Here is a 26752-nt window from a genome sequence, read left to right as displayed (position 1 = left end):
CTGTTCTCTAACCATGAACAAAATACATATGGGCTAAGACTGATAAACTCAGGACAGAATGCAATTCCTTGTTAGGTTGTAACAGGACAGACTGAGTGCTTTAAAAACTCAGGTAAAACCTTAGCAGAATCCAAAACATTGAAATATTACAAAGCATCTTCTCTGATCATAAGGCCATAAAAGTATAAATCAATATCAGAAAAAGCAGGGAAAAGAAGTCAAACACTTGGAAACTGAACAATACCCTGCTCAAAAAAGACTGGGTTATAGAAGACATTAAGGAGGGAATAAAGAAATTCATAGAATGCAACGAGAATGAAAACACTTCCTAACAAAACCTCTGGGACACAGCAAAAGCAGTGCTCAGAGGTCAATTTATATCGATAAATGCACACATACATAAAGAAGAGAGAGCCCAAATCAGACAACTGTCCCTACAACTTGAACAAATAAAAAGCGAGCAACAAAAGAATCCATCAGGCACCAGAAGAAAACAAATAATAAAAATTAGAGCTGAACTAAGTGAATTAGAGAACAGAAAAACAATTGGAAGAATTAACAAAGCCAAAAGCTGGTTCTTTGAAAAAATTAACAAAATTGATAAACCATTGGCCAGACTGACTAAAGAAATAAAGGAAAGGAAACAAATAACCCAAATAAGAAACGAGATGGGCCACATCATAACAGACCCAACTGAAATTAAAAGAATCATATCAGATTATTACGAAAAATTGTACTCTAACAAATTTGCAAACCTAGAAGAAATGGATGAATTCCTAGAAGAACATTACCTACCTAAACTAACACAATCAGAAGTAGAACAACTAAATAGACCCATAACAAAAAAAGAGATTGAAAAGGTAATCAAAAAACTCCCAACAAAAAAAAAGCCCTGGCCCGGACGGCCTCACTGCAGAGTTCTACCAAACTTTGAGAGAAGAGTTAACACCACTACTACTAAAGGTATTTCAAAGCATAGAAAATGATGGAATACTACCTAACTCATTCTCTGAAGCCACCATATCCCTGATATCAGAACCAGGTAAAAACACCACAAAAAAAGAAAATTACAGACCTATATCCCTCATGAACATAGATGCAAAAATCCTCAACGAAATTCTAGCCAATAGAATTCAACATATCAAAAAAATAATTCACCATGACCAAGTGGGATTCATACCAGGTATGCAGGGATCCTTCAACATTAGAAAAACAATTAATGTAATCCATCACATATCCATCACATGATTTTATCAATTGATGCAGAAAAGGCATTTGATAAAGTTCAACACCCATCCATGATAAAAACTCTCAGTAAAATAGGAATAGAAGAAAAATTACTCAGCATAATATAGGACATTTATACAAAGCCAATAGCCAACATCATCCTAAACGGAGAAAGTCTGAAAGCATTCCCCTTCAGATCGGGAACCAGACAAGGATGACCTTTATCACCACTCTTATTCAACATTGTGCTGGAGGTCCTAGCCAGAGCAGTTAGGCTAGATAAAGAAATAAAGGACATCCAGATTGGTAAGTAGGAAGTAAAAGTATCTCTATTTGCAGATGACATGATCTTATACACAGAAAACCCTAAAGAATCCTTAACTACTGAAGCTAATAGAAGAGTTCAGCAGAGTATCAGGATATAAGATAAACATACAAAAATCAGTTGGATTCCTCTACACCAACAAAAAGAACATTGGAGAGGAAATCACCAAATCAATACCATTTACAGTAGCCCCAAGAAGATAAAATACTTAGGAAAAAATGTTACCAGAGATGTAAAAGGCTTATACAAAGAAAACTACAAAACACTACTGCAAGAAACCAAAAGAGACCTACACAAGTGGGAAAACATACCTTGCTTATGGATAGGAAGACTTAACATTGTAAAAACATCTATCCTACCAAAAGCGATCTATAGATAAAATCCAATTCTGATCCAAATTCCAACGACATTCTTTAATGAGATGGAGAAATAAATCACCAACTTCATATGGAAGGGAAAAAGGCCGCGCATAAGTAAAGCATTACTGAAAAAGAACTAAGTCAGAGGCCTCACTCTACCTGGTTTTAGAACCTTTTATACCACCACAGTAGTCAAAACAGGCCGGTACTGGTACAACAACAGATACATAGACCAATGGAACAGAATTGAGGATCCAGACATAAATCCATTCACATATGAGCAGCTGATATTTGACAAAGGCTCAAAGTCAGTTAAACAGCCTGTTTAACAAATGGTGTTGGCATAACTGGATATCCATCTGCAAAAAAATGAAACAAGACCCATACCTCACACCATGCACAAAAACGAGCTCAAAATGGATCAAAGACCTAAATATAAAATCTAAAACAATAAAGATCATGGAAGAAACAATAGGGACAATGTTAGGGGCCCTAATACATGGCAATAAACAGTATACAAAACATTACTAACAATGCAGAAGAGAAACTAGATAACTGTGAGCTCCTAAAAATCAAACACCTATGTTCATCCAAAGACTTCACCAAAAGAGTAAAAAGATTACCTACAGATTGGGAAAATGTTTTTAGCTAGGACATTTCTGATCAGCGCCTGATCTCTAAAATCTGCATGATACCGCAAAAAATCAACTACAAAAAGACAACCCAATTAAAAAACAGGCAAAAGATATGAACAGGCACTTCCCTAAAGAAGACATTCAGGTAGCTAACAGATACATGAGGGAATGCTCATGATTGTTAGCCATTAGAGAATGCAAATCAAAACTACAATGAGATTCCATCTCACTCCAACAAGGCTGGCATTAATGCAAAAAACACAAAGAATAAATGCTGGAGAGGCTGTGGAGAGACTGAAACACTTAAACACCGCTGGTGGGAATGTAAAATGGTACAACCACTTTGGAATTTCCTTTGGCGCTTCCTTAAAAAGCTAGAAGTAGAACTACCATACAATCCAGCAATCCCACTCCTTGGAATATATCCTAGAGAAATAAGGGCCTTTACATGAACAGATATATGCACACCCATGTTCACTGCAGCACTGTTTACAACAGCAAAAAGATGGAAGCAACCAAGGTGTCTATCAACGGATGAATAGATAAATAAATTATGGTATATTCATACAATGGCATACTATGCATTGATAAAGAACAGTGATGAATCTGTGAAACACTTCATATCATGGAGGGATCTGGAAGGCATTATGCTGAGGACAAATATTGTATAAGACCACTATTATAAGAACTAGAGAAACAGTTTAAAAAGAGAAGAAAATATTTTTTGATGGTTACGAGACAGGGGAGGAAGGAAGGGAGAGGGGTATTCACTAGATAGTATATAAGAACTATTTTAGGTGAAGGAAAAGACAACACACAGTACAGGAGAGGTCAGCACAACTGGACTAAACCAGAAGCAAAGAAGTTTCCTGAATAAACTGAATGCTTCAAAGGCCAGTGTAGTAGGGGCAGGGATCTGGGGACCATGGTTTCGAGGGACATCTAAGTCAATTGGCATAATAAAATCTATTAAGAAAACATTTTGCATCCCACTTTGGAGAGTGGCTCCTGTGGTCTTAAATGCTAGCAAGCAGCCATCTAAGATGCATCAATAGGTCTCAACCCACCTGGAGCAAAGCAGAACGAAGAACACCAAAGAGACAAGGTAATTATGAGCCCAAGAGACAGGAAGGGCCACATAAACCAGAGACTCCATCAGTCTGAGACCAGAAGAACTAGATGGTGCCCAGCTACAACGGATGACTGCCCTGTCAGGGACCATCACAGAGAACTCCTGAGGGAGCAGGAGAGCGGTGGGATGCAGACCCCAAGTTATCGTAAAAAGACCGGACTTAATGGCCTGACTGAGACTAGAAGGACTCCAGAAGTCATGGTCCCCAAATCTTCTGTTAGCCCAAGACAGAAACCATTCCCAAAGCCAACTCTTTAGACAGGGATTGGACTGGACTATGGGATAGAAAATGATACTGGTGAAGAAGCAGCTTCTTGGATCAAGTAGACACATTAGACTATGTTGGCATCTCCTGTCTGGAGGGGAGATGGAAGTGCACAGGGGGTCAGAAGCTGGCGGAATGGAGATGAAAGAGAAAGTGGAGGGAAGGAATGCGCTGTCTTATTAGGGAGAGAGCAATTAGGAGTATATCGCAAGGTATATATAAATTTTTGTATGAGAGACTGACTTGATTTGTCAACTTTCACTTAAAGCACACACACACACACACACACACACACAAAAGATACACTACAAAAAAAAAATTTCAGGAGAAATGGGGAAAGCAGGTAACCAGGGATACTTCCTGAAGAAGTTGAAACTTACCTCTTTGGAATCTCAAGTGAGTAAGGATTTCAAAGGTGAGGACCATGTTATCGAGTGTTTCTCTGTCCCAGGCACTGGGCTGCACTGACTATGTAAGTTATTCTACTTAGCCTTCAAAAGAGCTCTGGGTGGTAAATAAAATGACTCTTCATTCATTTGTTCACTCATTCATCAAATATTTATTAAGCACCTCCAATATACCAGGCCCTCTTCTAGATATTAGGCATCGCAGTGAACAAAACAAATTAAAAGCCCTCATCATGAGAAGCTTACATTCTAGTGGTGTTGATAGAAAAAAAAAAAAAAGGAAAAAAGTTATATGTGGTATACTAAAAGTTGAAGCCAATGACAGCTATGGAGAAAAGTGAAGTTGGGACAAGGGAGGCATTCTTTCCTTGGGGAGTGGTAGCTGTTTTAAATACAATTCAGGAAAGGGCTCTCCATTTTAGGAACCAGTGGCTAAGTGACTTGTCCAAAGTCATGCGTCTAGCAAATGGCATAAAGCAGGATTTGAACCTAGGTTTGTCTGACTCACAAACCCATTTTGCTCTCTGAAATATACAGAGGAAAGGGTATTTCCACTGAAGCAAATGTTTGGAATGGACAGAATCTGTTTGTGAGAGAAGACAGAAACTGACTAGATTTGAAGTTCAGGATTTATATTGTTAAGAGATAAAAATAAACTCGCCAAAAATTTTTATTTTTTTTATGAAGAGTGTGTGGACAGTAGTGGTTCAGTGGTAGAATTTTTGCCTTCCACATAGAAGACCTGGGTTCGATTCCCTGCCAATGCACCTCATGGTCAGCCACCGCTTGTCTGTCAGTGGAGCTTGTATGTTGCTATGATGCTGAACAGGTTTCACTGGAGCTTCCTGATTAAGATGGACTAGGAACAAAGGCCTGGCTCTACTCCCCAAAACCAGCCAATGAAAGTCCTTTGAATCATAATAGACTGATCTACAACTAATCATGGGGCTGGTGCAGGATCAGGCAGCATTTCTGTTGTGTAAGGGGTTGTCATGAGTTGAGGAGACTTCACAGCAACTATCAACAATAAGGGTACAGTGTAGCCAGGTTATCAAGGACCCCAGGAGTCTAATGGAAAGGGCTGGATTTGATGCAGCAGGACAGAGGTCTTTCTTTGGCTTACGGTGGTTATTAGCAGTGAGTTATATTATAAATAAAATGTGTACAGAAGCAGAATGTGGGTATTTGGAGGAGAATCTGAAGTGAAGAGGTAGCTAGAAACCTACAGAATTAATAGAGTTGAGAAGCAATGATCTCTAGAATTCAAGGGTTGTAGTCAGAATGGCAAAGACACGGAAGAAATATTTTTGTAGTGTAAACGAACTGGGACTAGATGAATCACCTGCATGGGGGATGAACGAGGAGGAGAATGAGTCAAAGGCAAATGTAGTCACTGAGTCTGGGTGCCCAGGAGCTGTAGACATCTTTAACTGAGACACGGAGCCTTGTAGTAGGTTAGCATTAATTTTATTCTGGAATCATTTTAGAATTCTGCACATGCTGCAAGATAATTGGAAACACCCCAGGATATTGCAAGCCAGAGCTGGAGTCACTGCTCAAAATAAATGTTCTACTTAGTTGCCCAAATGAGAAACCTGGGAATCATCATGGATCACTCATTCCCTGGGGTCCTGTCCCAGCATCTTCTGCCTTCCATCAGGTTCCAACCCCCTGCCCCCATCTCCTAAATAGCTTCCAGATATGCTCCCTTCTCTCTGTGCCCGCTAAGGCCCAATTTGCACCATCTTATTTCCATTATTCTGCATAACCTGCCTCCTCTATCTTCCCCTGGAACCATAATTTTAAAGCATGAATCTTATTACAGGGTGACAGGAATGGAGAGGAAACAATTACTATGAAACTTACTTCATTCATGTGCCCATTTCCTGAGCATACAGTATTTTGTTTCACCTTTATAAATCCTTCTAGTGACCCTTTAAGGAGGGTGTTATTCGTCTCATTTTCAAACGGAAGAAATTGAGGCTCCAAAAAAGTAAATTGTGTAATGGTATATGATGAGTATATAAAGGAGGTGGGATTCAAGCAGGCTGTTCTTATATTTCAAAGCACTTAAAGCCTGTCAGTGGTCCTGAATCACCTACATTTTTAAACATAAGTCCAGATTATTCTCATAACATACAAGGACATTCAGGATGTCCCCTGTGTCCTTTTCCATTCTCCCCTCTTGTCACTCATGCTGAATGACTGGTACCACTCCAGGGATGCTCTGCTGTCGCAGGCACACGCTGTGCCCTGGGTTTGGATGAGAGTGGGGGCTCACTGTAAGCATTTCAATCACCTGGTATGCATGCGAAAGCTGGAATATGGAAAAGAAAGACAGAAGAACTGACACATTTGAATTGCGGTGCTGGCAAGGAATATTAAATATACTGTGAACTGCCAGAAGGAGGAACAAATCAGTCTTAGAAGAAATACAACCAGAATGCCCCTTAAAAGCAAGGATGGTGAGACTTCAGCTTGCTTACTTTGGACACATTACCAGGAAAGACCAATTACATAATGTTTGGTAAAGTTCAGGGTCAGTGAAGATGAGGGAAACTTTCCATGAGATGGATCAATGCAATAGGTGCAACAATGGACTCAAATATACCAATGATCATGAAGATAGCATGGGACTGGGCAATGTTTCATTGTTTTATACATAAGGTTGCCATGAGTTGCAGCTGACTCGACGGCAACTAACAACAACAACAAAAGGCTCTTTGTATTTATCTCATTCCAACAGACTGTGATCTATTTAAGTACATGGCTTCTATCTTTTTCATGTACTTAATCCCAGCATCAAGCACAGTGCCTGGATTATAGTCAGTGCTCAATAAATACTATTTATGAAGCAAGACAGAGAAAGGGTATTTGAGGGAATAATAGCTATTCTGAGTCCCAAACCAGACTGCAATTCCTAAAGGAGAGAGGGTTGTGTGTATCTGAGCCGCCTTGCATCCCTAATTCTTGGTACAGTGCCTGGCATTGGAAGGCACTCACATTCATGAATGTTTGTGAATTAATGAAAAATTTATGGTTAGCTATTATCTGGTTAAGGTGTTTTCACACAACTTTTTTAATAAGGTCCTTGTCCTGGGTGTGTACCCATCTGAAGGGGCATTATGGAATGCTCTGATTATGTTCAGTAGGAAGGTCTTGAGCCCAAGGGGGGATACACAGTTCAACTCTCATTCACTACATGGTTCTCAGATTGGGACATACTGGGTTCTGGATTTGGCCTTGCAAGGTATCATGATGTTTACTGGCAGTAAAGGGAAGATGGCAAGAGCCACAGGAAGATAGGCAGGAAGCCCGATGAGGTGCTAGTGAAGATGTTCTGGATTCATGTAGCTGAAATGCAGTTACATCTTATACTAGTGCTTTGGAATCATGACTACTGGTGTATTGGTATGCCCATTGACTTGTCTATGATTTTCTTAGGATTTATGTAAGGAGGATTTTTTTTTTTTCAATTTGATTGTGCTTTAGGTGAAAGTTTACATAGCAAATTATGTTCCCATTTAACAATTCCTACACAACTTGTTCCATGACATTGGTTATGTTTTTTACAAAGTGTCAATATTCTCATTATTTCCATTCTTTTTGTTCTGTTTCCATTAATCTAGCTTCCCTGCTCCTCCTTAGCTTCTCATCTTTGTTTTAGGGTAAATGTTGAACGTTTGGTCTCATATAGTTGCTTATTTAAGGCAGCACAGTATTCATGAGTGGTATTATTTATTTTATAGGCCAATCTATTGTTTAGATGAAAGGTGACCACCGGGAGTGGCTACAGTTCCAAGTTCAAAGGCTATCTTAAGACAATAGTCTTGGGGGTTCCTCTGGTCTCTACTGGTTCAGTAAATCTGATTTTTTTTTAGGAATTTGAGCTTTGTTCTACATTTTTCTCCCTTTCTGTCTGGGACCTTCTATTGTGACCCTGGTCAGAATGGTTGGTAGTGGTAGCTGGGCACCATCTAGTTCTTCTCTTCTCAGGCTAGATGAGGCTGTGGTTCATGTGGACTATTAGTTCTGTGGAGTAGTTTCTTCTTTGAGTCTTTCGTTTCCTTCATTCTCTTTTGTTCCAGATGGGTAGAGAGCAATAGTTGTATCTTAGATGGTTGCTTACAAGCTTTTAAGACCCCAGATGCTAGTCACCCGACTAGGATGTGGAACATTATTTTTACGAACTATGTTATGCCAAGTGACTGAGTTATCCCATGAGACTATGGTCCGAAGCCTTCAAACCCAGTAAACCTATCCCAAAAGATGTTTGGCTGTGTTTAGGCAGCATTCGTATCTGTGCCCCCATGTGGTTTATTGTATATATGAATACATATGTGATGCACATAAACATGTATATACATGTTACAGATACACTTGTGCACGTAGACTTATATATTCACATGTGCCTTCCTCTATACATATATGCATGCATTCTCTACCTGTCATAGGTTGAATTATGTCTCCCCAAAAATGTGTGTATTAACTTGGTTAGGCCATGATTCCCAGTATTCTGTGTCATCCTCTATTTTGTGATTGTAAATTCATGTTAAAGAGGATTAAGGTGGGATTGTAACACCCTTACCAGGTCACATCCCTGATCCAATGTAAAGGGAGTTGCCCTGGGATATGGCCTGCACCACCTTTTATCTCTCAAGAGATGAAAGGAAAGGGAAGCAAGCAGAGAATTAGGGACCTCATACCACCAAGAAAGAAGCACCGGGAGCAGAGCACGTCCTTTGGACCTAGGGTTCCTGTGCAGAGAAGCTCCTAGTCCAGGGGAAGATTGACAAGAAGGACTTTCCTCCAGAGCTGACAGAGAGAAAGCCTTCCTCGGGAGGAGACGCCTTGAATTTGGACTTCTAGCTACTTAGACTGTGAGAAAATTAATTTCTCTTTGTTAAAGCTATCCACGTGTGGTTATTTCTGTTACAGCAGCACTAGATGACTAAGACACCACACACATATTCTGTGGTGGTTGTTATTGTTGTTGCAAAATTGTGTGTTATAGCATTTACCTAAATCATCCCTTATTTTTACATACTTCTTAGTGTCTTCATTTATGTTGGACAGGATGTGCAGACTTCGCCCATATTGGGTATTGCCTTTCCTCTCACCAAAAACAACTAGTGTCTGCTACCTAGAAAGTAGTCCTCCCTTCCTCCTCTTCCTCTCCCTGGTAACCATCAAAGAATGTTGCTGTGTGCATACCTATTCTTGACTTTTTATAAAAGTGAGACCATACAATATTTGTCCTTTTGTGATTGACTTATTTCACTCAGCATAATGTCCTCCAGATTCAGCCACACGATCAGATGTTTCACAGACTCTTCATTATTCTGTACAGGTGTGTAGTATTCCATTGTATGTATGTACCACAATTTGTTTATCCATCCGTTGATGGGCAGTGTTTGTTTGTTTTTGTTAGATTTTTTTTTAATGTTAATGAGTCTCAACTGTGCTACCTGAAAGCAAGGAAAAATGTTTTGGTTCAGCTTGGGTCTCAGTTTTTTCATGACGCTGCAGGATATCTCTGGGAGTGAGAGAGGTGGCCTAAGTCTCCAAGGGACCTTGGGGAATCAGAGGGAATGATACTAAGGTAAAAACAAAAAAAACAAGGAGTAAAGGAGAGGTGATGGCATGGTCACCACTTCCTAACAGGAGATTCTAAAGGAAATAATCTTTTTAAAATGTCTAGTAAACTGCCTGGTACATAAATTGTGCTCAAACATTTGGTAGCTAGAAAGGTTCATATAATATTTTGCTTACCCGTTATTAACTAGTTAAAGGAGCCTGAGGAAGGAAAGTTAAGTGTGAGGAGCAATTGACAATTTAAATGTAATCAAAATGGAAATAAAGTCTTTCTTAAATTATAATGTATCAATGCAAAAATGTGTTTTGATTTATAGTTTACACATTTCTTTTTCATCTAGGTAAAATGTGGCATACCCATATTTATAATGGACTGATAAATTCTAAACCCAGACTAAAATATATTTTCCAACAACCAAAATCTACAAGCACATTCCAAATAGACTGTATACTAGGAATATAGATGGTGTGCTCACTTCATTAGAAATCACTGTGCAGGCTGTTCACTACTGAGCAGAATTTTTTTTGAGATGGTGTTATCTTGGAATCCATCCATAAATTCTTAGTTACTGAAGTGAAACAGTTCATCCCACCAGTGATTTTTACTTGTTGGAGAGCACTGTGACATAGTGGCTCATGGAGAGTCTGTGGTAAGGCACTAGGGCACTTTCAGATGCTCTAGATACTACCAGATACAAACTGCCCTAAGGAAGTTTAAAATATTTCCAAACAACCTCACCTTAAGGACTAGCTGGGGAAGACTCTGGGTTTTTAGCCCTGTCCCATTTTGTATGAAAATATTTTATGCACTTTAAGTGTACGATTTACATTTTTCACCCTTCCCCCACCTGACTTCAGGAAGAACAAAAGGGAGAGAAGGAAGAAATGAAGGACTTAACATATATTTTCATTTGACACACCACATTTAGACAAATCCAACGATTCATACTTGTGTTTTACTACAGGTTACTTTAAAACCCAATGATATCTAAATAAAATTGTACTTACCAGAAATACTGCTATAGATATTCCAACCAGAAAGCCTGCTATCACATCTGACCAATGATTTCGGTATTCTGCTACTCTGTTGAGTCCAGTAAGAAAGGCCAAACACATTAAGCCCAAACACAGAACCGGCTTAGCAAGTCTTGTTCCTTTGGCTTTGATTGTGTTGGTAATATACATCTGAAATGTTAAATGAAAAACAAGGCTTTTCATGAAAGTATTTCCTTGATATACATACATATTATGTATAAATACACACACAGACACATGTACACACATACATGTGTGTATGTGTATATAGGCTTCAAATCATTAACTATAGTTTATAATTTTTTAAATAAAGTTTCTTAAAAGCAGAACTTAAGAGTAGCAATCATTCTGTTTTACTTACCTGATACAGCCATTTCTTAGGAATGACAATGACTAATTCTTATGTAACATTAATCAGCTAAGAACACTGAGCACAAATACGATAAGTAACATATTTTTTATTTTTAACTTACCTATTCCCTTTTTAAAAATAATTTATTTTCTGCTGTTGTTGAAAATATACACAGCAGAGCATACACCAATTCAACAATTTCTATATGTACAATTCAGTGATACTGATTACATTCTTCAAGTTCTACAACCATTCTCGCCTCCTTTTCCAAATTGTTCCTTCCACCATTAACATAAACTCTCTGCCCTCTAGGCTTCCTATCTCACCATCAAAGCTGTTGTTAATTTGATGCCATACAGAAAGTTCTTTAAAAGAGCACAATCTCATGACAGACATTCTGTAGTAATTATGCTAAACTAGTGTTTGGTTTGGAGAAGACTTCAGAGGATATTTTTGGTTTAAGGTTTAAAGATTATCTCAGGGCAATAGTTTCATGATTTATTCAACATCCACAGCTCTAGAAAGTCTGGATTCCATGTGAATTTGAAATTTTGTTCTGCATTTCCCCCCTTTTGATTGGGATTCTGCTATAGGATCTTTGACTGAAATGTTCAGTAGCAACAGTCAGGCCCCATCCAGTTCTTCTGGTCTCATGGCAAAGGAGGCAGTTCTTAGAGGCAATTAGCCACACATTCCATTTCCTCTTTCTATTCCTGGTTCTTCTTCCTCTGTTGCTCCAGTTGAATAGAGACCAATTGTTGTACCTAGGATGGCCATATGCAAACTTTTAAGACTCCAAGCACTATGCAATGAAACTGGAGGTAGAAAAGAAGCACTAAAAACTTTATTAAGCCAACTAACTCAGATGTCCCATGAAACCATGACCCTAAACCTTCAAACCAAGAAACCAAATCCCATGGGGTATTTGGTTGTACATAAGCAGCTTCAGCATCAGCTCCTTTATCTGAATTTACATTTTTAGATCACTCTTGACAATGCTTTCAGAAAGGGAAAACTGATCAAGAAATTTTTAATGTTTGTATTTCTATAAACCATATTGAAACAACAACTATTGAAATTGTCAAGAATTTCATTTTACTTGGACCACAAACAATGCTCAAGGAAGCAGCAGTCAAGAAATCAAATGACGCACCGCACTCTGCAAATCTGTTGCAAAAGACCTCTTTAAAATTTTCAAAAGCAAAGATGTCACTTTGAGGACTAAGGTGAAGCTGACCCAAGACATGATATTTTCAGTTGCCTTATATGCACGTGAAAGCTGGACAAGGAATAAGGAAGACAGAAGAAGAATTGATACCTTTAACTTACGGTGTTGGTGAAGAATACTTAATATACCACGGACTGCTGAAAGAACAAACAAATTTGTTTTGGAAGAAGTAGAGCCAGAATGCTCATTAGAAAAGAGAATGGTGATACTCTGTCTCATGTACTTTAGACGTGTTATCATCAGGGACCAGGCCCTGGAGAAGGACATAATGCTTGGTAAAGCAGGGTGTCAGTGAAAAAGAGGAAGACCCTCGATGTGATAGACTGACACAGTGGTTGCAACAATGGGCTCAAACACAGAAACAATTGTGAGGATGGTGCAAGACTGGGCAATGTTTCATTCTGTTGTACACAGGGTTGCTAATTTTAAGGTCTGATCTGACGGCACCAAACAACAACAACTGGACAACAATGGGTTTGGTTTTTTGGTTTTTAACAACAACAGTACTTGATAAAGTCAAAGCTCCTTAACATATCTATAAAAAAAAATGCAATGGATACATTTCCACTAAATAAATATTACTTTGAAGAAGGACTTTGAGGTTCAATTATAGCTCCAAGGTTTGCTTTCATATTTCCTGAAATTGTGAAATTACTTTGTCTTACCTAAATTTTATGAGCCAAAATTACAATGATAACAAAAAACTAATTACAATGAGTCATATGTGTCAGCCAAAAACAAAGCAAAACAATGAATGTGGTTGTTGTTAGGTGCCACTGAGTCAATTTTGACTCATAGCGACTCTATAGGACAGAGTATAACTACCCCATAGGGTTTCCAAGGAGTGGCTGGTGGATTTGAACTGCTGACCTTCTGGTGAGTAGCCAAGGTCTTAACCACTGTGCCACAAGGGCTCCAAACACTGAATAGAAACCTATACTTCTGGCATCTTGACATATGCTAATCAAGAACATATAGTGTCCATTAATTGCACTGTATGACATGTCTAGAAGTTGTGAGCCACTATGCTCAACAAATGACTTGATCCTTCCCCCAATCTGATTTGTTGTATTTCTCAGTCGCTTATAATTTACACTTTGTATTACTATATCAGGAGCCCTGGTGGTGCAGTGGTTAAGGATTCAGCTGCTAACAGAAAGGTCAGTGGTTTGAACCCACCAGCTGCTCTGAAGGAAGATGTGACAGTCTGCTTCCATAAAGATTACAGCCTAGGAAACTTTATGGGGCAGTTCTACTCTGTCCTATAGGGTCACTATGAGTTGGAATCAACTCAACAGCAATGGATTTGGTGTTTGGGGTTTTGGTTACTATAGAAGTAAATATGTTGAGTGCAAGTGGAATGTGCCAGCTGTTATTTCAAGCTATTAGCAGAGTAAGTGTAAAAGAGATGATTTCGAAGGGAGGGACAACACACAATAAAAGGGAAGTCAGCACAACTGGACTAAACCAAAAGCTAAGAAGTTTCCTGAACACAACCAAACACTTTGAGGGACAGAGCAGCTGGAGCTGGGGTCTGGGGACCATGGTTTTGGGGAACACCTAGGTCAATTGGCATAATAAAGTTTATTAAGAAAATGTTCTGCATCCCACTTTGGTAAGTAGCATCTGGGGTCTTAAAAGCTTGGGAGTGACCATCTAAGATGTATCAATTGCTCCCAACCAACTTGGAGCAAAGGAGAACACCAAAAGACCACAAAGAAAATATTAGCCTAAGAGACAAAAGGGCCATGTAAACCAGAGACTCCATCAGTCTGAGACCAGAAGAACAAGATGGTCCCCGACTACCACCAATGACCACCCTGACGGGGCACACAACAGAGAGTCCCTGATGGAGCAGGAGAAAAGTGTGGAGCAGAACTCAAATTCACATAAAAAGACCAGAATTAATAATGGTCTGACTGAGACTGAAGGAACCCCCAAAATCATAGCCCCCAGATGCTATGTTAACTCAGAACTAAAACCATCCCCAAAGACCGCTCTTTAGACAAAGATTAGACTGGACTATAAAACACAAAATAATACTCACAAGGAGGGTGCTTCTTAGTTCAAGCAGATATAAGAGACCTAATGGGCGGCTCCTGTCCAGAGGCAGGATGAGAAGGCAGGAAGGGACAGGAGCTGGTTGGATGGACACAGGAAACCCAGGGTGGAAAGGGGAATATGCTAGCACATTATGGGGATTGCAACTAGTATCACATAACAATATGTGTATTAATTTTTGTATGAGAAATTAACTTCAGCCGTAAACCTTCATTAAAGCACAATTAAAAAAAAACAAGAGATGATTTTGACAGTACAATCAGGAAACTGGTTTTATAGGGTTAATGTCAGTATCTGATACTGATAACAAACTTAGAAAAAATACACCAAAATGCATATAACTACTTGCCTATTCTCCCGTGTTGAATTAATTTTTTTTTTTTTTTGCCTAAGAGACTGAACCAAAACGAGCATTTAAGATTTTAGTTCATACTGGCCATTTCCAACCAAGACAATGAAATTCAGTAATTCTTTTTTTTTTTTTTTCCTGGGCAAAGTTTGCAAACTTGTTAGCTGACAGAAGAAACTGTATGAATATTTAAACACCCCACAAAACTTCTCTCTAGGCAAGTTTTAGTCCTGCACAATCTATCCCAGGTCCCAATACTCTGTAAAAAATAAAAATAAAAAAGAGTTGTTTCCATTTTGGCCTGCAGCCTTTGGAGTTTTGCCTATGCATTCTACGTTTACGAGCAAGAGACATTAATAATTTCAGTTATGGAGAATAGGAATACATGACAGAAACAGGAAGAGAAGAGAAAAAGAAAACGATGCTTTTGCCATTCTGAGAGAATGTGTTAAGAAGCTCTCCCACACAAATAACAAGGCAAAGATATCACACCACTTCAGGTTTCCAGGGATGTATCTAATAAAGTAATCCCTGATTTGATTCATGCATTTGAACACAGAATAAAATTTGGAATGTTTCTGAGATGTTCTTTAACACAGCTATAAGGCTGATGAAAGATTTCTTATGTTTTCATTTCTTCACATCCATCAGAACCCTAAAGATATGCAATCCTTATTAAGACAAAATAAATGTGGGATGATAATGAAAAAATATTAATACTGCTAATATTGATTACGGCTACCATTTAATAAGTGATTGCTATGCTCTTTTTTTTTATGCTCTAGGTACCGTCCCAAGCATTTTACATTGTTATTTCATAAAATCCTCAAAACAGCCCTATGGGTCAAATATTATTATTATCTTCATTTTGCAGATGAAAATAATTGAATCAACAGAAAGATTATTATGAAGAATACACAACTGGACTGTTGGGAGTGGTACTGTTGAGGAAGGAGAGATGTAAATAGGAAGTAAGGGGAAATCGCCTAGGCACCTCCAAATCTTTATTTCTTCTTTCTTCATTGATTTCTTGCCTGGAGGACATGGCCAATGGACATAGGCTAAATATGAGTAAATGCTAGAGAACTGGAACTAAATGAAAAAGAAGGAAGCAGCAGTACCACAAGAGTGAGGCTACATCTATACTCTGTTTTTCAGGGAGAATGCGGGTAGTGTAAGTGTGGTCCATATAGAAAATCCTGTTGTTACGTGCCATCAAGTCAGTTCTGACGCATAGCAACAGAATAAAACACTGCCTTGTACTGCGTCATTTTCACAACTGCTGCTATGTTTGAGCCCTGTGTTGCAGCCACAGTGTCAATCCATCTCATTGAGAGTCTTCCTCTTTTTCTCTGACCCTCTACTTTACCAAACATGATGTTCTTTTCCAAGGTCACCCTGATAGCATGACCAAAGTATGTGAGATGACGTCTTGCCATCCTTGCTTCTGAGAAGCATTCTGGTTGTACTTCTTCCAAGACAAATTTGTTTGTTTTCTCATAGCCCATGGCATATTAAATATTCTTTACCAAAACCATAATTCAAATGCATCAATTCTTCTTCATTCTTCCTAATTCATTGTCCAGCTTTCTTGTGCATATGAGATGATTGAGAATACCATGGCTTGGGTCAGGTGCACCTACAGATTCTATGTGGCTCTGGAAAACATCTGCCTCCTCCTTCATCCCCAAGGCCATCTCTGACACAACCCAAATCTTATTGTCCAAGTTGTGTGAAAAAAACAGTTGTCATCAAGTTGATTTCAGTCCATGGCAACTCCATGTTGTATAGGCATGCAGTAATCTGTGGGCCACAATTTTTGGAAGTTTCTTTTGAATGTTGAATTGATTCCTAAGCTGCCCTAGTGACTCAGGAATAGGCTTATAAGGAGTCCAATGACACAGTCTGGATGGTATGCAAACTCTTGAGAAAGCTTCTATATTAGTAACAACCTAGGATTTAGCTCATCCTCTTCTACATCCCTACTTAATGTGCAGAGGCAGAAGGGAAAGAGATTAAATTTCAAGGATCATTACAGAAACGTGACATTTGCTCACATTCAACTCTAAGGTGATTTATATTGTACAGATTTTCTGGAGCATAATCAGTTGGTATAGATGTCACAAAAGAAAAATTAGAGAGTTTTCACTTGCATTCAGCAACTCTTTAGTACTTTATGAATATAAGTGCCTTTTAACCAGTCTAATTCCTTTATCCTTACAGAAAGTCTATTATTCCTAATTTGCAGAAGAGGAAATTATGCCATAAGAATCTATTAAACAAGTTGGATACAGAACAGGAATTGATTATTTATGCTCTCTTGGTTTTTAATTCACTTATGAAACCATCTAGATTAGCCAGATGTCAAAATGTAACTAAAATAAAACACAAACAGGAGGGTGTGTGATTTGAACAGGATGTAATCCACTCAGTCCTCAGGGATCAGTGGATGCTCACTACCTTACAGGCCAACCCATTTAACCATTGTTAACATTTCTTATTCATTCATTCCACAAACATTTTTTAACATAAAGATGCAGACAGCTAAAGCTCATTATTTGCTACCTATTAACGCCTGGAGACCTGGTGGAGACCTGGCAGCAAAGTGGTTAAGATCTCTGCTGGTAACCAAAAGGTCAGCAGCTTGAATCCACCAGCCAGTCCTTGGAAACTCTATGGGGCAGTTCTACTCTATCTTATACAGATGTGACAGCAATGGGTTTAAGAGCCTTGATGGCTCAATGGTTAATTGTTTGACTCCTAACCAAAAGGTAGGAGGTTCGAACCCACCAAGCCTCTCCAAGGGAGAAAGTGTGGCAGTCTGCTTCCATAAAGAGTATAACCTTGGAAACCCTGTGGGGCAGTTCTACTCTATAGAATCCTGTAAATCAAAATCAACTCAACAGCACACAACAACAAAAGTCTGCTGTGTATTCATACACTGTTTTATCCTTCTTTATACAAATATATATAAGCATTAATATATATAGATAGGGGTTTTGATTGCTTGTTCACCATTACTAAAATATCGTCATAATACCCATGTTATTCTGTAATGTGACTTGGCTCACTTGTTATAAAAAGCATGCTTTTATTTTTGGTAAATTGAGGAAACACAACATGTAAAGAAAAATAAATAAAAACATACAAATGCTTGTTAAGTACCTGCCATACACCAGAGGCTGTGCTCAGTTTCTTTACAGAGGAAACATCTAACTAAGATTAGATCCTAAGGGATGAGAACAGGAGTTCCAGACAAAGGAAAAGCGATGGGGGAAAGATGTCCCAGGCACACAGATAACATACGTAATCCTCTCAAAGCTCTTGTTCATCCTCTCTCAGAGCACTATTACTTATTTTAGTTGTTTCCTTCACTAAAGCAAGGAGGAAGCCATATCTGAATCCATCACTGTAAACCCTGTACCTAGATAGCACTTTGCCTGACCAATAGTAAGCTCTCCATATAGACTTGCTGAACGAATACATAAATAAATGCATAGGTGAAGAATGTAAAGGTACAGAGAGAGAAGATGAAATATCTTCTGCATGACATTTGTCCCCTCCACAAGAATACCCCATTAGAATGGAACCTCTACTCATTCACTACTCAATATGAAATGCCAAGAATGGTGGTTTTTACATAGCAGGTGTCCAATAATCATTGAATGAATGAATAAGTGAGTGGCATGCTTGACAAAAAGTGAATTTTTTTCATTCTGTTATTGTCTTTAAAGTGTTTATCACTATCTGAAATTACCTTGAATATATGTTTACTTGCTTATGGAGTATCTCCTCTTTTCTGTCTCATATTGTTTGGAGCAATAACTGGTACAGAGTGGGGACTTGTGATAAGAAGGGTAATATCCCCCTAAAGATATCCGTGCCTTACTCCCTGGACCCTATGAATATGTTGCTTTATATGCAAAAGGGGAAATTTTGGATGCAGTTAAGGATAAGAACTTTGAAATGGGGAGATTATCCTGGATTATCCAGGTAATCTAATCAGGAGTTCTTAAAAGTGGAGTCTCTTTCCTGACTGTAATCAGAGAGAGATGTGAAGATGCTATATTGCTGGCTTTGCAGATGGAGGAAAGAGACCACAAGCCAAGGAATGGAGATGGCTTCCTGAAGTCGGAAAAGGCAAGGAAACAGATTCTCTCCTGGAGTCTCCAAAAAGAACCCAACCTTGATTTTAGCCTATTAAGACCCAGGTGAGACTTCTTATCCACAGAATTGTAATAAAGAAAATAATAAATCCGTGTTGTATTAAGTCGTTAAAACTGTGGTAATATGTTATTGTAGCAATTGAAATCTAATACAAATTTTGGGCCCTGAAGTGGGGCATTGCTGTAACAAATACCTAAAATACGTGGAAATATCTAGGGAATTGGCCAGTGCTTAGAGACTGTAAGAATTTTGAGGAGCATGATAGAAAAAGCCTAGGTTGCCTTGAACAGCCTTTTAAATAGAAATGTGGGTGTTAATTCCTCTGCTAGTGAGGACTGCAAAGGAAGGGAGGAGCACAGCAGGGAAAATATAAGTCATCTTAGAATGAACAGACTATTAATAAACAATTAAAAAACAAAACAAAAACCTGTTGCCGTCAAGTCAACTGACTCATAGTGACCCTATAGGACAAAGTAAAACTGTCCCATAGTGTTTTCAAGGAGCAGCTGGTGGATTTGAACTGGCAACCTTTTGGTTAGCAGCTGAACACTTAAACGCTGTGCCACCACAGCTCCATAATGGATTTTAAATGCACTGGTAGTGAGATTCAGAAAGAAATGAGGAGCATGCTATTGGAAACTAGATAAAAAGAGATCTTTGTCACACAGGGGCAGATAGCTTAGCTGAATTGTGTGCTATAGATATGTGGAAAGCAACCAACCAAACAAGCAAACCCATTGCCATCAAGTCGATTCCTACTTATAGCGACCCTATAGGTCAGAGCAGAACTGCCCCATAGAGTTTCCAAGAAGTGCCTGGTGGATTGGAACTGCCAACCTTTGGTTAGCAGCCAAACTCTTAACCACCACACCACAAGGTTTTCCAATGTGGAAAGCAGGACTTCTAAATGATAAACTCAATATTTAGCTGAGGAGATTTCCAAGCAAAGTGTTCAAGGTACAGCCTCGTTTTTACTCCTGCTTAATGCAAGAGGAAAATATGAAAGAAAAGGGATAAAATGTTAAACAAAAAGGAACAGACATGGTGATTTGGAAAAGAATATATACAGATTACAAAGATGATAAAATTAAGATTCACTGTCAGGAAAGCTTGATCTAGAAGTTAAACTGTAGCTGTACAAACTTTTGCTAATGCCTCAGAAAGATCAAAAGGTCAGAGTATTCAATCACATGAAAGTCTCTTTAAAAATACTAAGTATGGCTCACAGATACCCTCAAACAAACCGGAAAGCACTTAGGAATCTTAAGGATGATGTCCTTTAGCATTCTCAGCAAAAGCCAAAAAATAGGGATGAGATTCTATAGGAAAGATCTGTGTAGGAGCCTCTTGTCTAATGAAGTGAATTCCCATGCCATACACAGGAAACCCACAAGGTTCTTGAGTATTTTATATTAGCAGAAACACTGCCAGCTTGAACTGAAAGGGAAAGACTTATGAAATGAAAGAATTCTGCCTGTTAAAAAAACCCTTTGCCGTCAAGTTGATTTTAACTCACGGGACCCTATAGGACAGAGTAGAACAGCCCCATAGGGTTTTCAAGGACCAGCTGGTGGATATGAACTACTGATCCTTTGGTTAGTAGCCAAATGCTTAGCCACTGTGCTACCAGGGCTCCGAGAATTCCGCTAGACACTAAAAATTTCACAGGCAGGAAACAGGCTGATAAAACCACTCATTTGCAAACATGTACTATCTTTCATGAAAAAGGAAGGATGACTTAGGGAAGAGCCCAGAGCTGCATAGGATCATTCTCAGGCCTTGAAACCAAATGGAGTTTGCCTGACTGGATTCTGAAGTTGACTGGGACTGGTAACTCCTTTTCTCCCTTTTTGAAAGGGAATATCTATAACTGGTATTCCATTTATGCCCTACAACTGTAGTTTAGAACCCGGTAACTTTTTTCTTTAGTTTCACAGATGGGAGAAGAATTGTACCCCAGAGTCCCACTCATACCTATTTTAGATTATTTAAATGATGAGGTTTGGAAACTTGAAGGTTTGGAACCTTCTTCTGATTTGAGAATTAGGTGAAATTTTGGATGTTGACTTGATGCTATAATGGGTTGGGACTTTTAGATGGCATGAATATATTTTGCATGTGGGACAGATGTGAATCTTTGTAGCCATGGGGAGGCTATGGAAGGAAGAATAACATCCCCCTAAAGATGTGGAAACCCTAGTGGTGTTGTGGTTAAGACCTACTGCTGCTAACCAAAAAGTCAACAGTTCAAATCCACCAGGTGCTCCTTGGAAGCTCTAGGGGCAGTTCTACTCTGTCCTATAGGGTTGCTTTGAGTCAGAATCAACCAGATGACAATGGGCAAATGGGCAAAGATTTCTATGCCCTAATCCCTGGAATCTGTGAATATGTTACCCTATCTTCCCACTTCTGGCAAATTGACAGTGGGGTCCAGTTGGGGGCTTGCGTGACCTCATAGTAGAGGTGGGGAGGCAACCTCAGAGCAGCCAGAGGACAGTGTATGGAGTCTCCTCTCAGTCTTCTCTGGCCTTCACTGCTACATGCTCTGCCCACTGGGTCATTGGGCACCCTACTGACAGCCACTGCTAGTGTCCTTGTCGCTCCCATGTTGACTTGGTTCATCTAGGTTCTCACAGGCTATAAAAATTCTCTCAATGTCCACCACATCTTTCTTCCATTCCCAGATAGGCTGTCTGTCCTCTCAGGCTCTGCTACAGGGTCCTCTGGCTCCCATTGTAGCCGCCTTCTCTGCTGCCCAGCCTATCTGCCACTGGAGTATGGTTTGAGGTTGAGTTCTTCCAGAATTTCAAAGCAGAAGTGAAGCGCAGGCCTCTCTGTTTTCTGTTTTCTCCTGAACCTCTCTGGGGCTTCTATTATCTGGTGACCAACTCCCTTCTTTGCTTTTCTAACCTCAGAGTGCTCACCCAAATACTTACATCTGTCATTTGGCCCTTCCCGCTCTTCCAGTCCTCCTACCTTCTAAGACAGGAAGTGCTCATTACGCCTCCTGTGGGCTGATGTACATCCCGGCTTGTAATAAAATATTCAGATCCACAAATTTTGCTTGTGATGTGTACAGGTAGCTTTGGAATTTAGATGCTGAAGCTAAAGACTGTCTTCCTTTTCTGTCTGGTATCAGTCCTTCTCTGGAGGCCTGCTCTTCTGTGAGGCACCAAATAGTGGCTGAGAAATCCTAGAGTTGTGCTGTCCAATACAGTAGCTGCTAGCTACTGTGGCTTTTGAGCACTTGAAATGTGGCTAGTGAGACTGAGGTACTGAATTTTTAATTTTGTTAACTTTAAATCTCAAAACTGATACTTGATTTTTAAAAAATTGTTTAGAACAAATTGAGTATGTGAACCTACTTTGTCAACTGTGAGTTTTATGAAACCTAAATATAGATCAAGTATTTCAGATGGAAATTTAGTTTCTGAATGAGATGTAAATGTCAAATATAGAATGGATTTTAAAAACTGAGAGCAAAAAAAGGAAATGCAAAATATCTCATTAATTTTGTATTGATACATGTTTCAAATGGAAATATTTTGGGTATACGGAGAAAAATAAAACATAAAAATTAATTTTATGAGGTTTTTTTTTGCTCTTTTTAATGTGACTATGAGAAAATTAAAAATTATATATATAGTTCACATTATATTTTTATTGGACAATGCTGACTGAAACACTATGATTTGAGGGGAATTAAAAACATATTATTTTATTTATCACATTGATTGGAGTTGGATGTCAAACCTACAGCCATTTTTTAGGCCTCTCGCACTTCATCAAACAACTTTTACTGTTTCAAATGATGTATTATCTAATAACATTTTATTATTGAGTATATTGGACTCTTATTGAATTTAGAGTTAGACAATCACATTTAGTCTATTCTTTTCAGGTGCTAAATACCATAGCAATGACTTTTTTATTTTACGTCACCAAAGTTGACCAATTGTTTTGTATTTCATTGATGCCCTTTACACACTTGGAGGATTTCATATTCACTTAGGCACAGAAGTTCAGTGACCCGGGTTAAAATGCCAGTCTACCACTGGTTATCTCTGGGAACTTAGGCAGATTACTTGACTTTGCTGAGTCTTAGTTATATCAACCGTAAAATGAAAATGACAATAATTCTCATCTTATGGGGTTTGCCACGAGTCATAATACATTGACGAGAACGCAGGCCTGCTTCATTCATAGATCATTTCCAACATGTGAACCTGCTTTATTCTCAGCTCTCAGAAGAGTGCCTGATCTGTAATAGTTGCTCAGTAAAGAGTTGTTGAACGCTGTTTGAATATATGTAAAATGCAGACTTAGCAATATAATCACACAATGAGTGAAGTTTTATTATTATCACATGACACCACGAAGATTATGTTTGCTTTGAGATTGGAACAAACTTAAAATTTTAAAACTATTCATTTGGATTAAAACTATACACTTGCAGGGAGAAATAATAAGTTAAATTGCCTTACTTGTGGGCATAGGGATTATGGTGCAATGAGTTCCTTTATCGGACCTCTTGCCTTGGTTCTCTGGAAAAAGGGCTTGAGAAATTTTATTCCCCAAAGCCCTGAGGAGTTACCTTTGCCCTAGTTTTCTACCCCAGAGGGTTTGTTACTTTTGTAGAGGTTCATTACACTTCCTGGGTAAGCTGTAAACAACTGGATGGTTTGATACTTTTTGTCAAGCCCTGGGCTGCAGTCTGGCTTCTAATTAGTCTATTTTATCCACTTTGAGGGGCTGGTCAGTTTACTATGTAAAACAAGTGGTGTCTGATCCATTGAGGGGATTGGTCAGTTTGTGACCTGCTGGGAGGGCCATGCCTTGAAGTTGACAGGGAGTTTACTTATTTAAGAGCCAACCCCACACAGGTTTTAGAGAGACAGGAAGAGAGAAACAGAGGAGACAAGGAGCCTCTTAAAAAAGCTGTAACATAGGTCAAGCTCTAACACTGAAGACAGCAAGGTCCCTGGAAGGGGCACTCTGGCAGAGCCAACAGTGACAGGCATGGAAGGGGCCCTGCGGCAGAGTCAGTGGTGGTAATGGCAGAAACCTGCTCCTAGGAATGCAGCTAAGAGAACTGAGCAAGTTGCTACACTAGTTGCGAGCTGATTTAGTCGGCAGTGAAGAGGCGGATGGCAGAAGGCCGAAAGCAGAGAGGCCTACATGGCTTAGAGTGGGTACGCACAGCCAAGAGAAGACCTGCATGGCTGAGAGGGAGCATGCATGGCCAAGAGGTGGCCTGTCCTGAGAGGGCTGAGAGGAGACCTGTCTTGAGACAGCTGAGAGGAGGCCTTCATAGCCAAGAAGGGTCGTGCACAGCCAGGAAGAAGCCTGCACAATGAGGAAGTGGTGTGCACAGTACAGAGAAGGGCTCGCTTGCTTACACAGCCAAGAAGAGCTGAGTGAGCTGTCCTGCACCAAAGAAGGAAAGAAAGGATATACTCTCAACTTCGGGGGAGCCTCCCAGAATTCGCTTACATGTGTCCTGATCCTGATCCCAAATTGTAGCCTGTTGATCCTGATACAAGTTGTACCGTTAAAGAAAAAAAAAGAAATTTTTTTTTTCCGTTACTACCCTAATAAACCACAAAATCGTGAATATGGTCGGTGAGTTCTGTGTGGTCACTGCAATGAATCATTGAACCCAGCAGAGACGTAGAAAGTGCCGAGGGGGGACGACTGGTATCAGAAATGATGAAGAAATTAGAGAGCACAGGTATGTCTGACTTCTGCCTCATAGGTACCAGCTTTATGCTGGTGCTGATTCTTATTGTCCCCCAGTAATTTAGATGATTTCTGATGCTACTAGAACACCGGAATAAAGGTCCTTAAACAGTTTATATTTGAGAAATTAAGAATAAGCATTCATTATCTTTATAACCATGCTTGATGGGTACCTAACAAAAGGTTACATAATCACAGGCCCAGAATTTACCATGTAGTTGATGTCCTTCAATGGGCAACACTAGGGAGTCACGAATGTGTTGTAAGTAACAACAACCTCAGTGTTCAGGACCAGCTGGTACATGCAGTTAAGATCAGAATACGCTCAGTGAGTCAGCTGCCTTCAGCACAATGGCCGATTGATGGTTTGGTTGTGAATAACGGCCCCTTCATCACTGGCACATTTACCTTATCGCTAAAGGGCAGCCACGGCTGACTTTACATGGAGACCATTTCTCTCCAGCATCACCACACTGATCAGTGTATGGCACGTGTGGTGTTTCTTCATCGTCAGTGAGGAGAACGAAAACACTTTTATTTGCCATTTTTTTTGTCTTCTATGAAATCAAGAGCCACACATACTCACTATTTAACATTTGTTTTTCAGACACCAGATAAAAAGTGAGAGGATATTTAGATAAAGATAGGCTGCTGTCTTATTTCTGGCTCTGATACAAGGAAAGAAAGCTAGGTGACATGTGAGCAGTTAAATGCAAGCAAAAGGCATTGGATTGCTGTGATTTTAAGAACCCCATCTTCTCCAAAACTTAAAATTCACTGACTAGCAAGCAAGGATCTAAAATTATAAGTAAAAGATCAATTGGGAAATCTTTAAATACAAGAAAAATGTGCACTCTACTGTAAGGTAGGTTTAGGTATTACTTCTACTAGTTCCTCTTAAAGGGAAATGAAGAAAATAGAACTTGCAAAACTATTAAAATACACAAATAAAAAATTAAGTTTAATGTTAGGGACAAGAAATTAGGGGTAAAATGGTGAAAGCATATCTCAGGTATCTCTGACTAATCTTCAAAACTGACCATGTGGCTAAATCTTTAGGACTCAAAACATTTCTCAGACTTAAGAACAGAAACTGTCATTTGTGTATGTGTGTGTGTGTATGTGATCTGTTAAATGTATATAAGATTTCTGTATCATATACACTATATTTATCTAATATACCTATATACCATATAGAATCAGAAAAACAAAAACACTACTAAGAACCAGATTCCAGATCCTTAGCTATTGTCTTAAGTTATATAATCAAAGGTTTATATAATACCTAAAAAGATGAACATAATATCACAATGAGGTGAAGAGATGTGTGGCACAAGGCACACAAAGTCTCATAGTTACTCTGGGTACATCTGAACAGATGGTATACACAGGCATGCAATCACTAACAAATTCCTTTATCAATTTCACACTAGTTTCAATAAATATCTCAACTATTAACCACAGTGTGAGATTTCAAGGGATGTTTCAAAATTGAAGACTGCATATAGGATACCACTGACCTCATTCCTAAACTTCATCTGTGAAGAGCTGGTGGCAGGCGTGGGGAGCTGCTCTGGTTAATCGTTCAGGGGTCTCATGAGGTGCCCTTCTCTTCCTCCTCTCATGGCTCAGGATTTCCTTTCCCCACTTCGTCAATATTCATTCAACTAAAAGCTGCCTAGATTCTTCCCCATTGCATCCTGACTCTGTTTCCAACTCTCACTTCACTCCCCCTCAAGAAGAGGGAGGAAAATGGAGAGGATGAACCCCTATGACCTCTCTCTTCTTACACCCACCAGCTTCTAACCTTCATTCCAAGAAGCTATGGGATTGGAAGAACACAAGTTGTAGAAGATGTCAAAAGATAACTCTCTCC

At 39.2% G+C, this 26752-nt stretch overlaps 1 protein-coding gene across 2 annotated transcripts in view; it reads right to left on the bottom strand.

Moving 5' to 3' along the window:
* PLPPR5 (phospholipid phosphatase related 5) overlaps nt 1-26752 on the bottom strand; it is a 158991-nt gene that overhangs the window by 30133 nt on the left and 102106 nt on the right. For both annotated transcript variants that reach the window (XM_010598082.2, XM_003418440.3), the window contains exon 4: nt 10954-11130. In XM_010598082.2, the coding sequence (XP_010596384.1) occupies nt 10954-11130 (177 nt within the window). The remainder of the gene's footprint in view (nt 1-10953; nt 11131-26752) is intronic.

Source organism: Loxodonta africana, chromosome 3 (assembly GCF_030014295.1).
Source record: "Loxodonta africana isolate mLoxAfr1 chromosome 3, mLoxAfr1.hap2, whole genome shotgun sequence".
Taxonomy (NCBI): domain Eukaryota; kingdom Metazoa; phylum Chordata; class Mammalia; order Proboscidea; family Elephantidae; genus Loxodonta; species Loxodonta africana.
The sequence above is the reverse complement of the archived record's forward strand: the minus strand, read 5'-3'. Positions and strand labels throughout refer to the sequence as shown.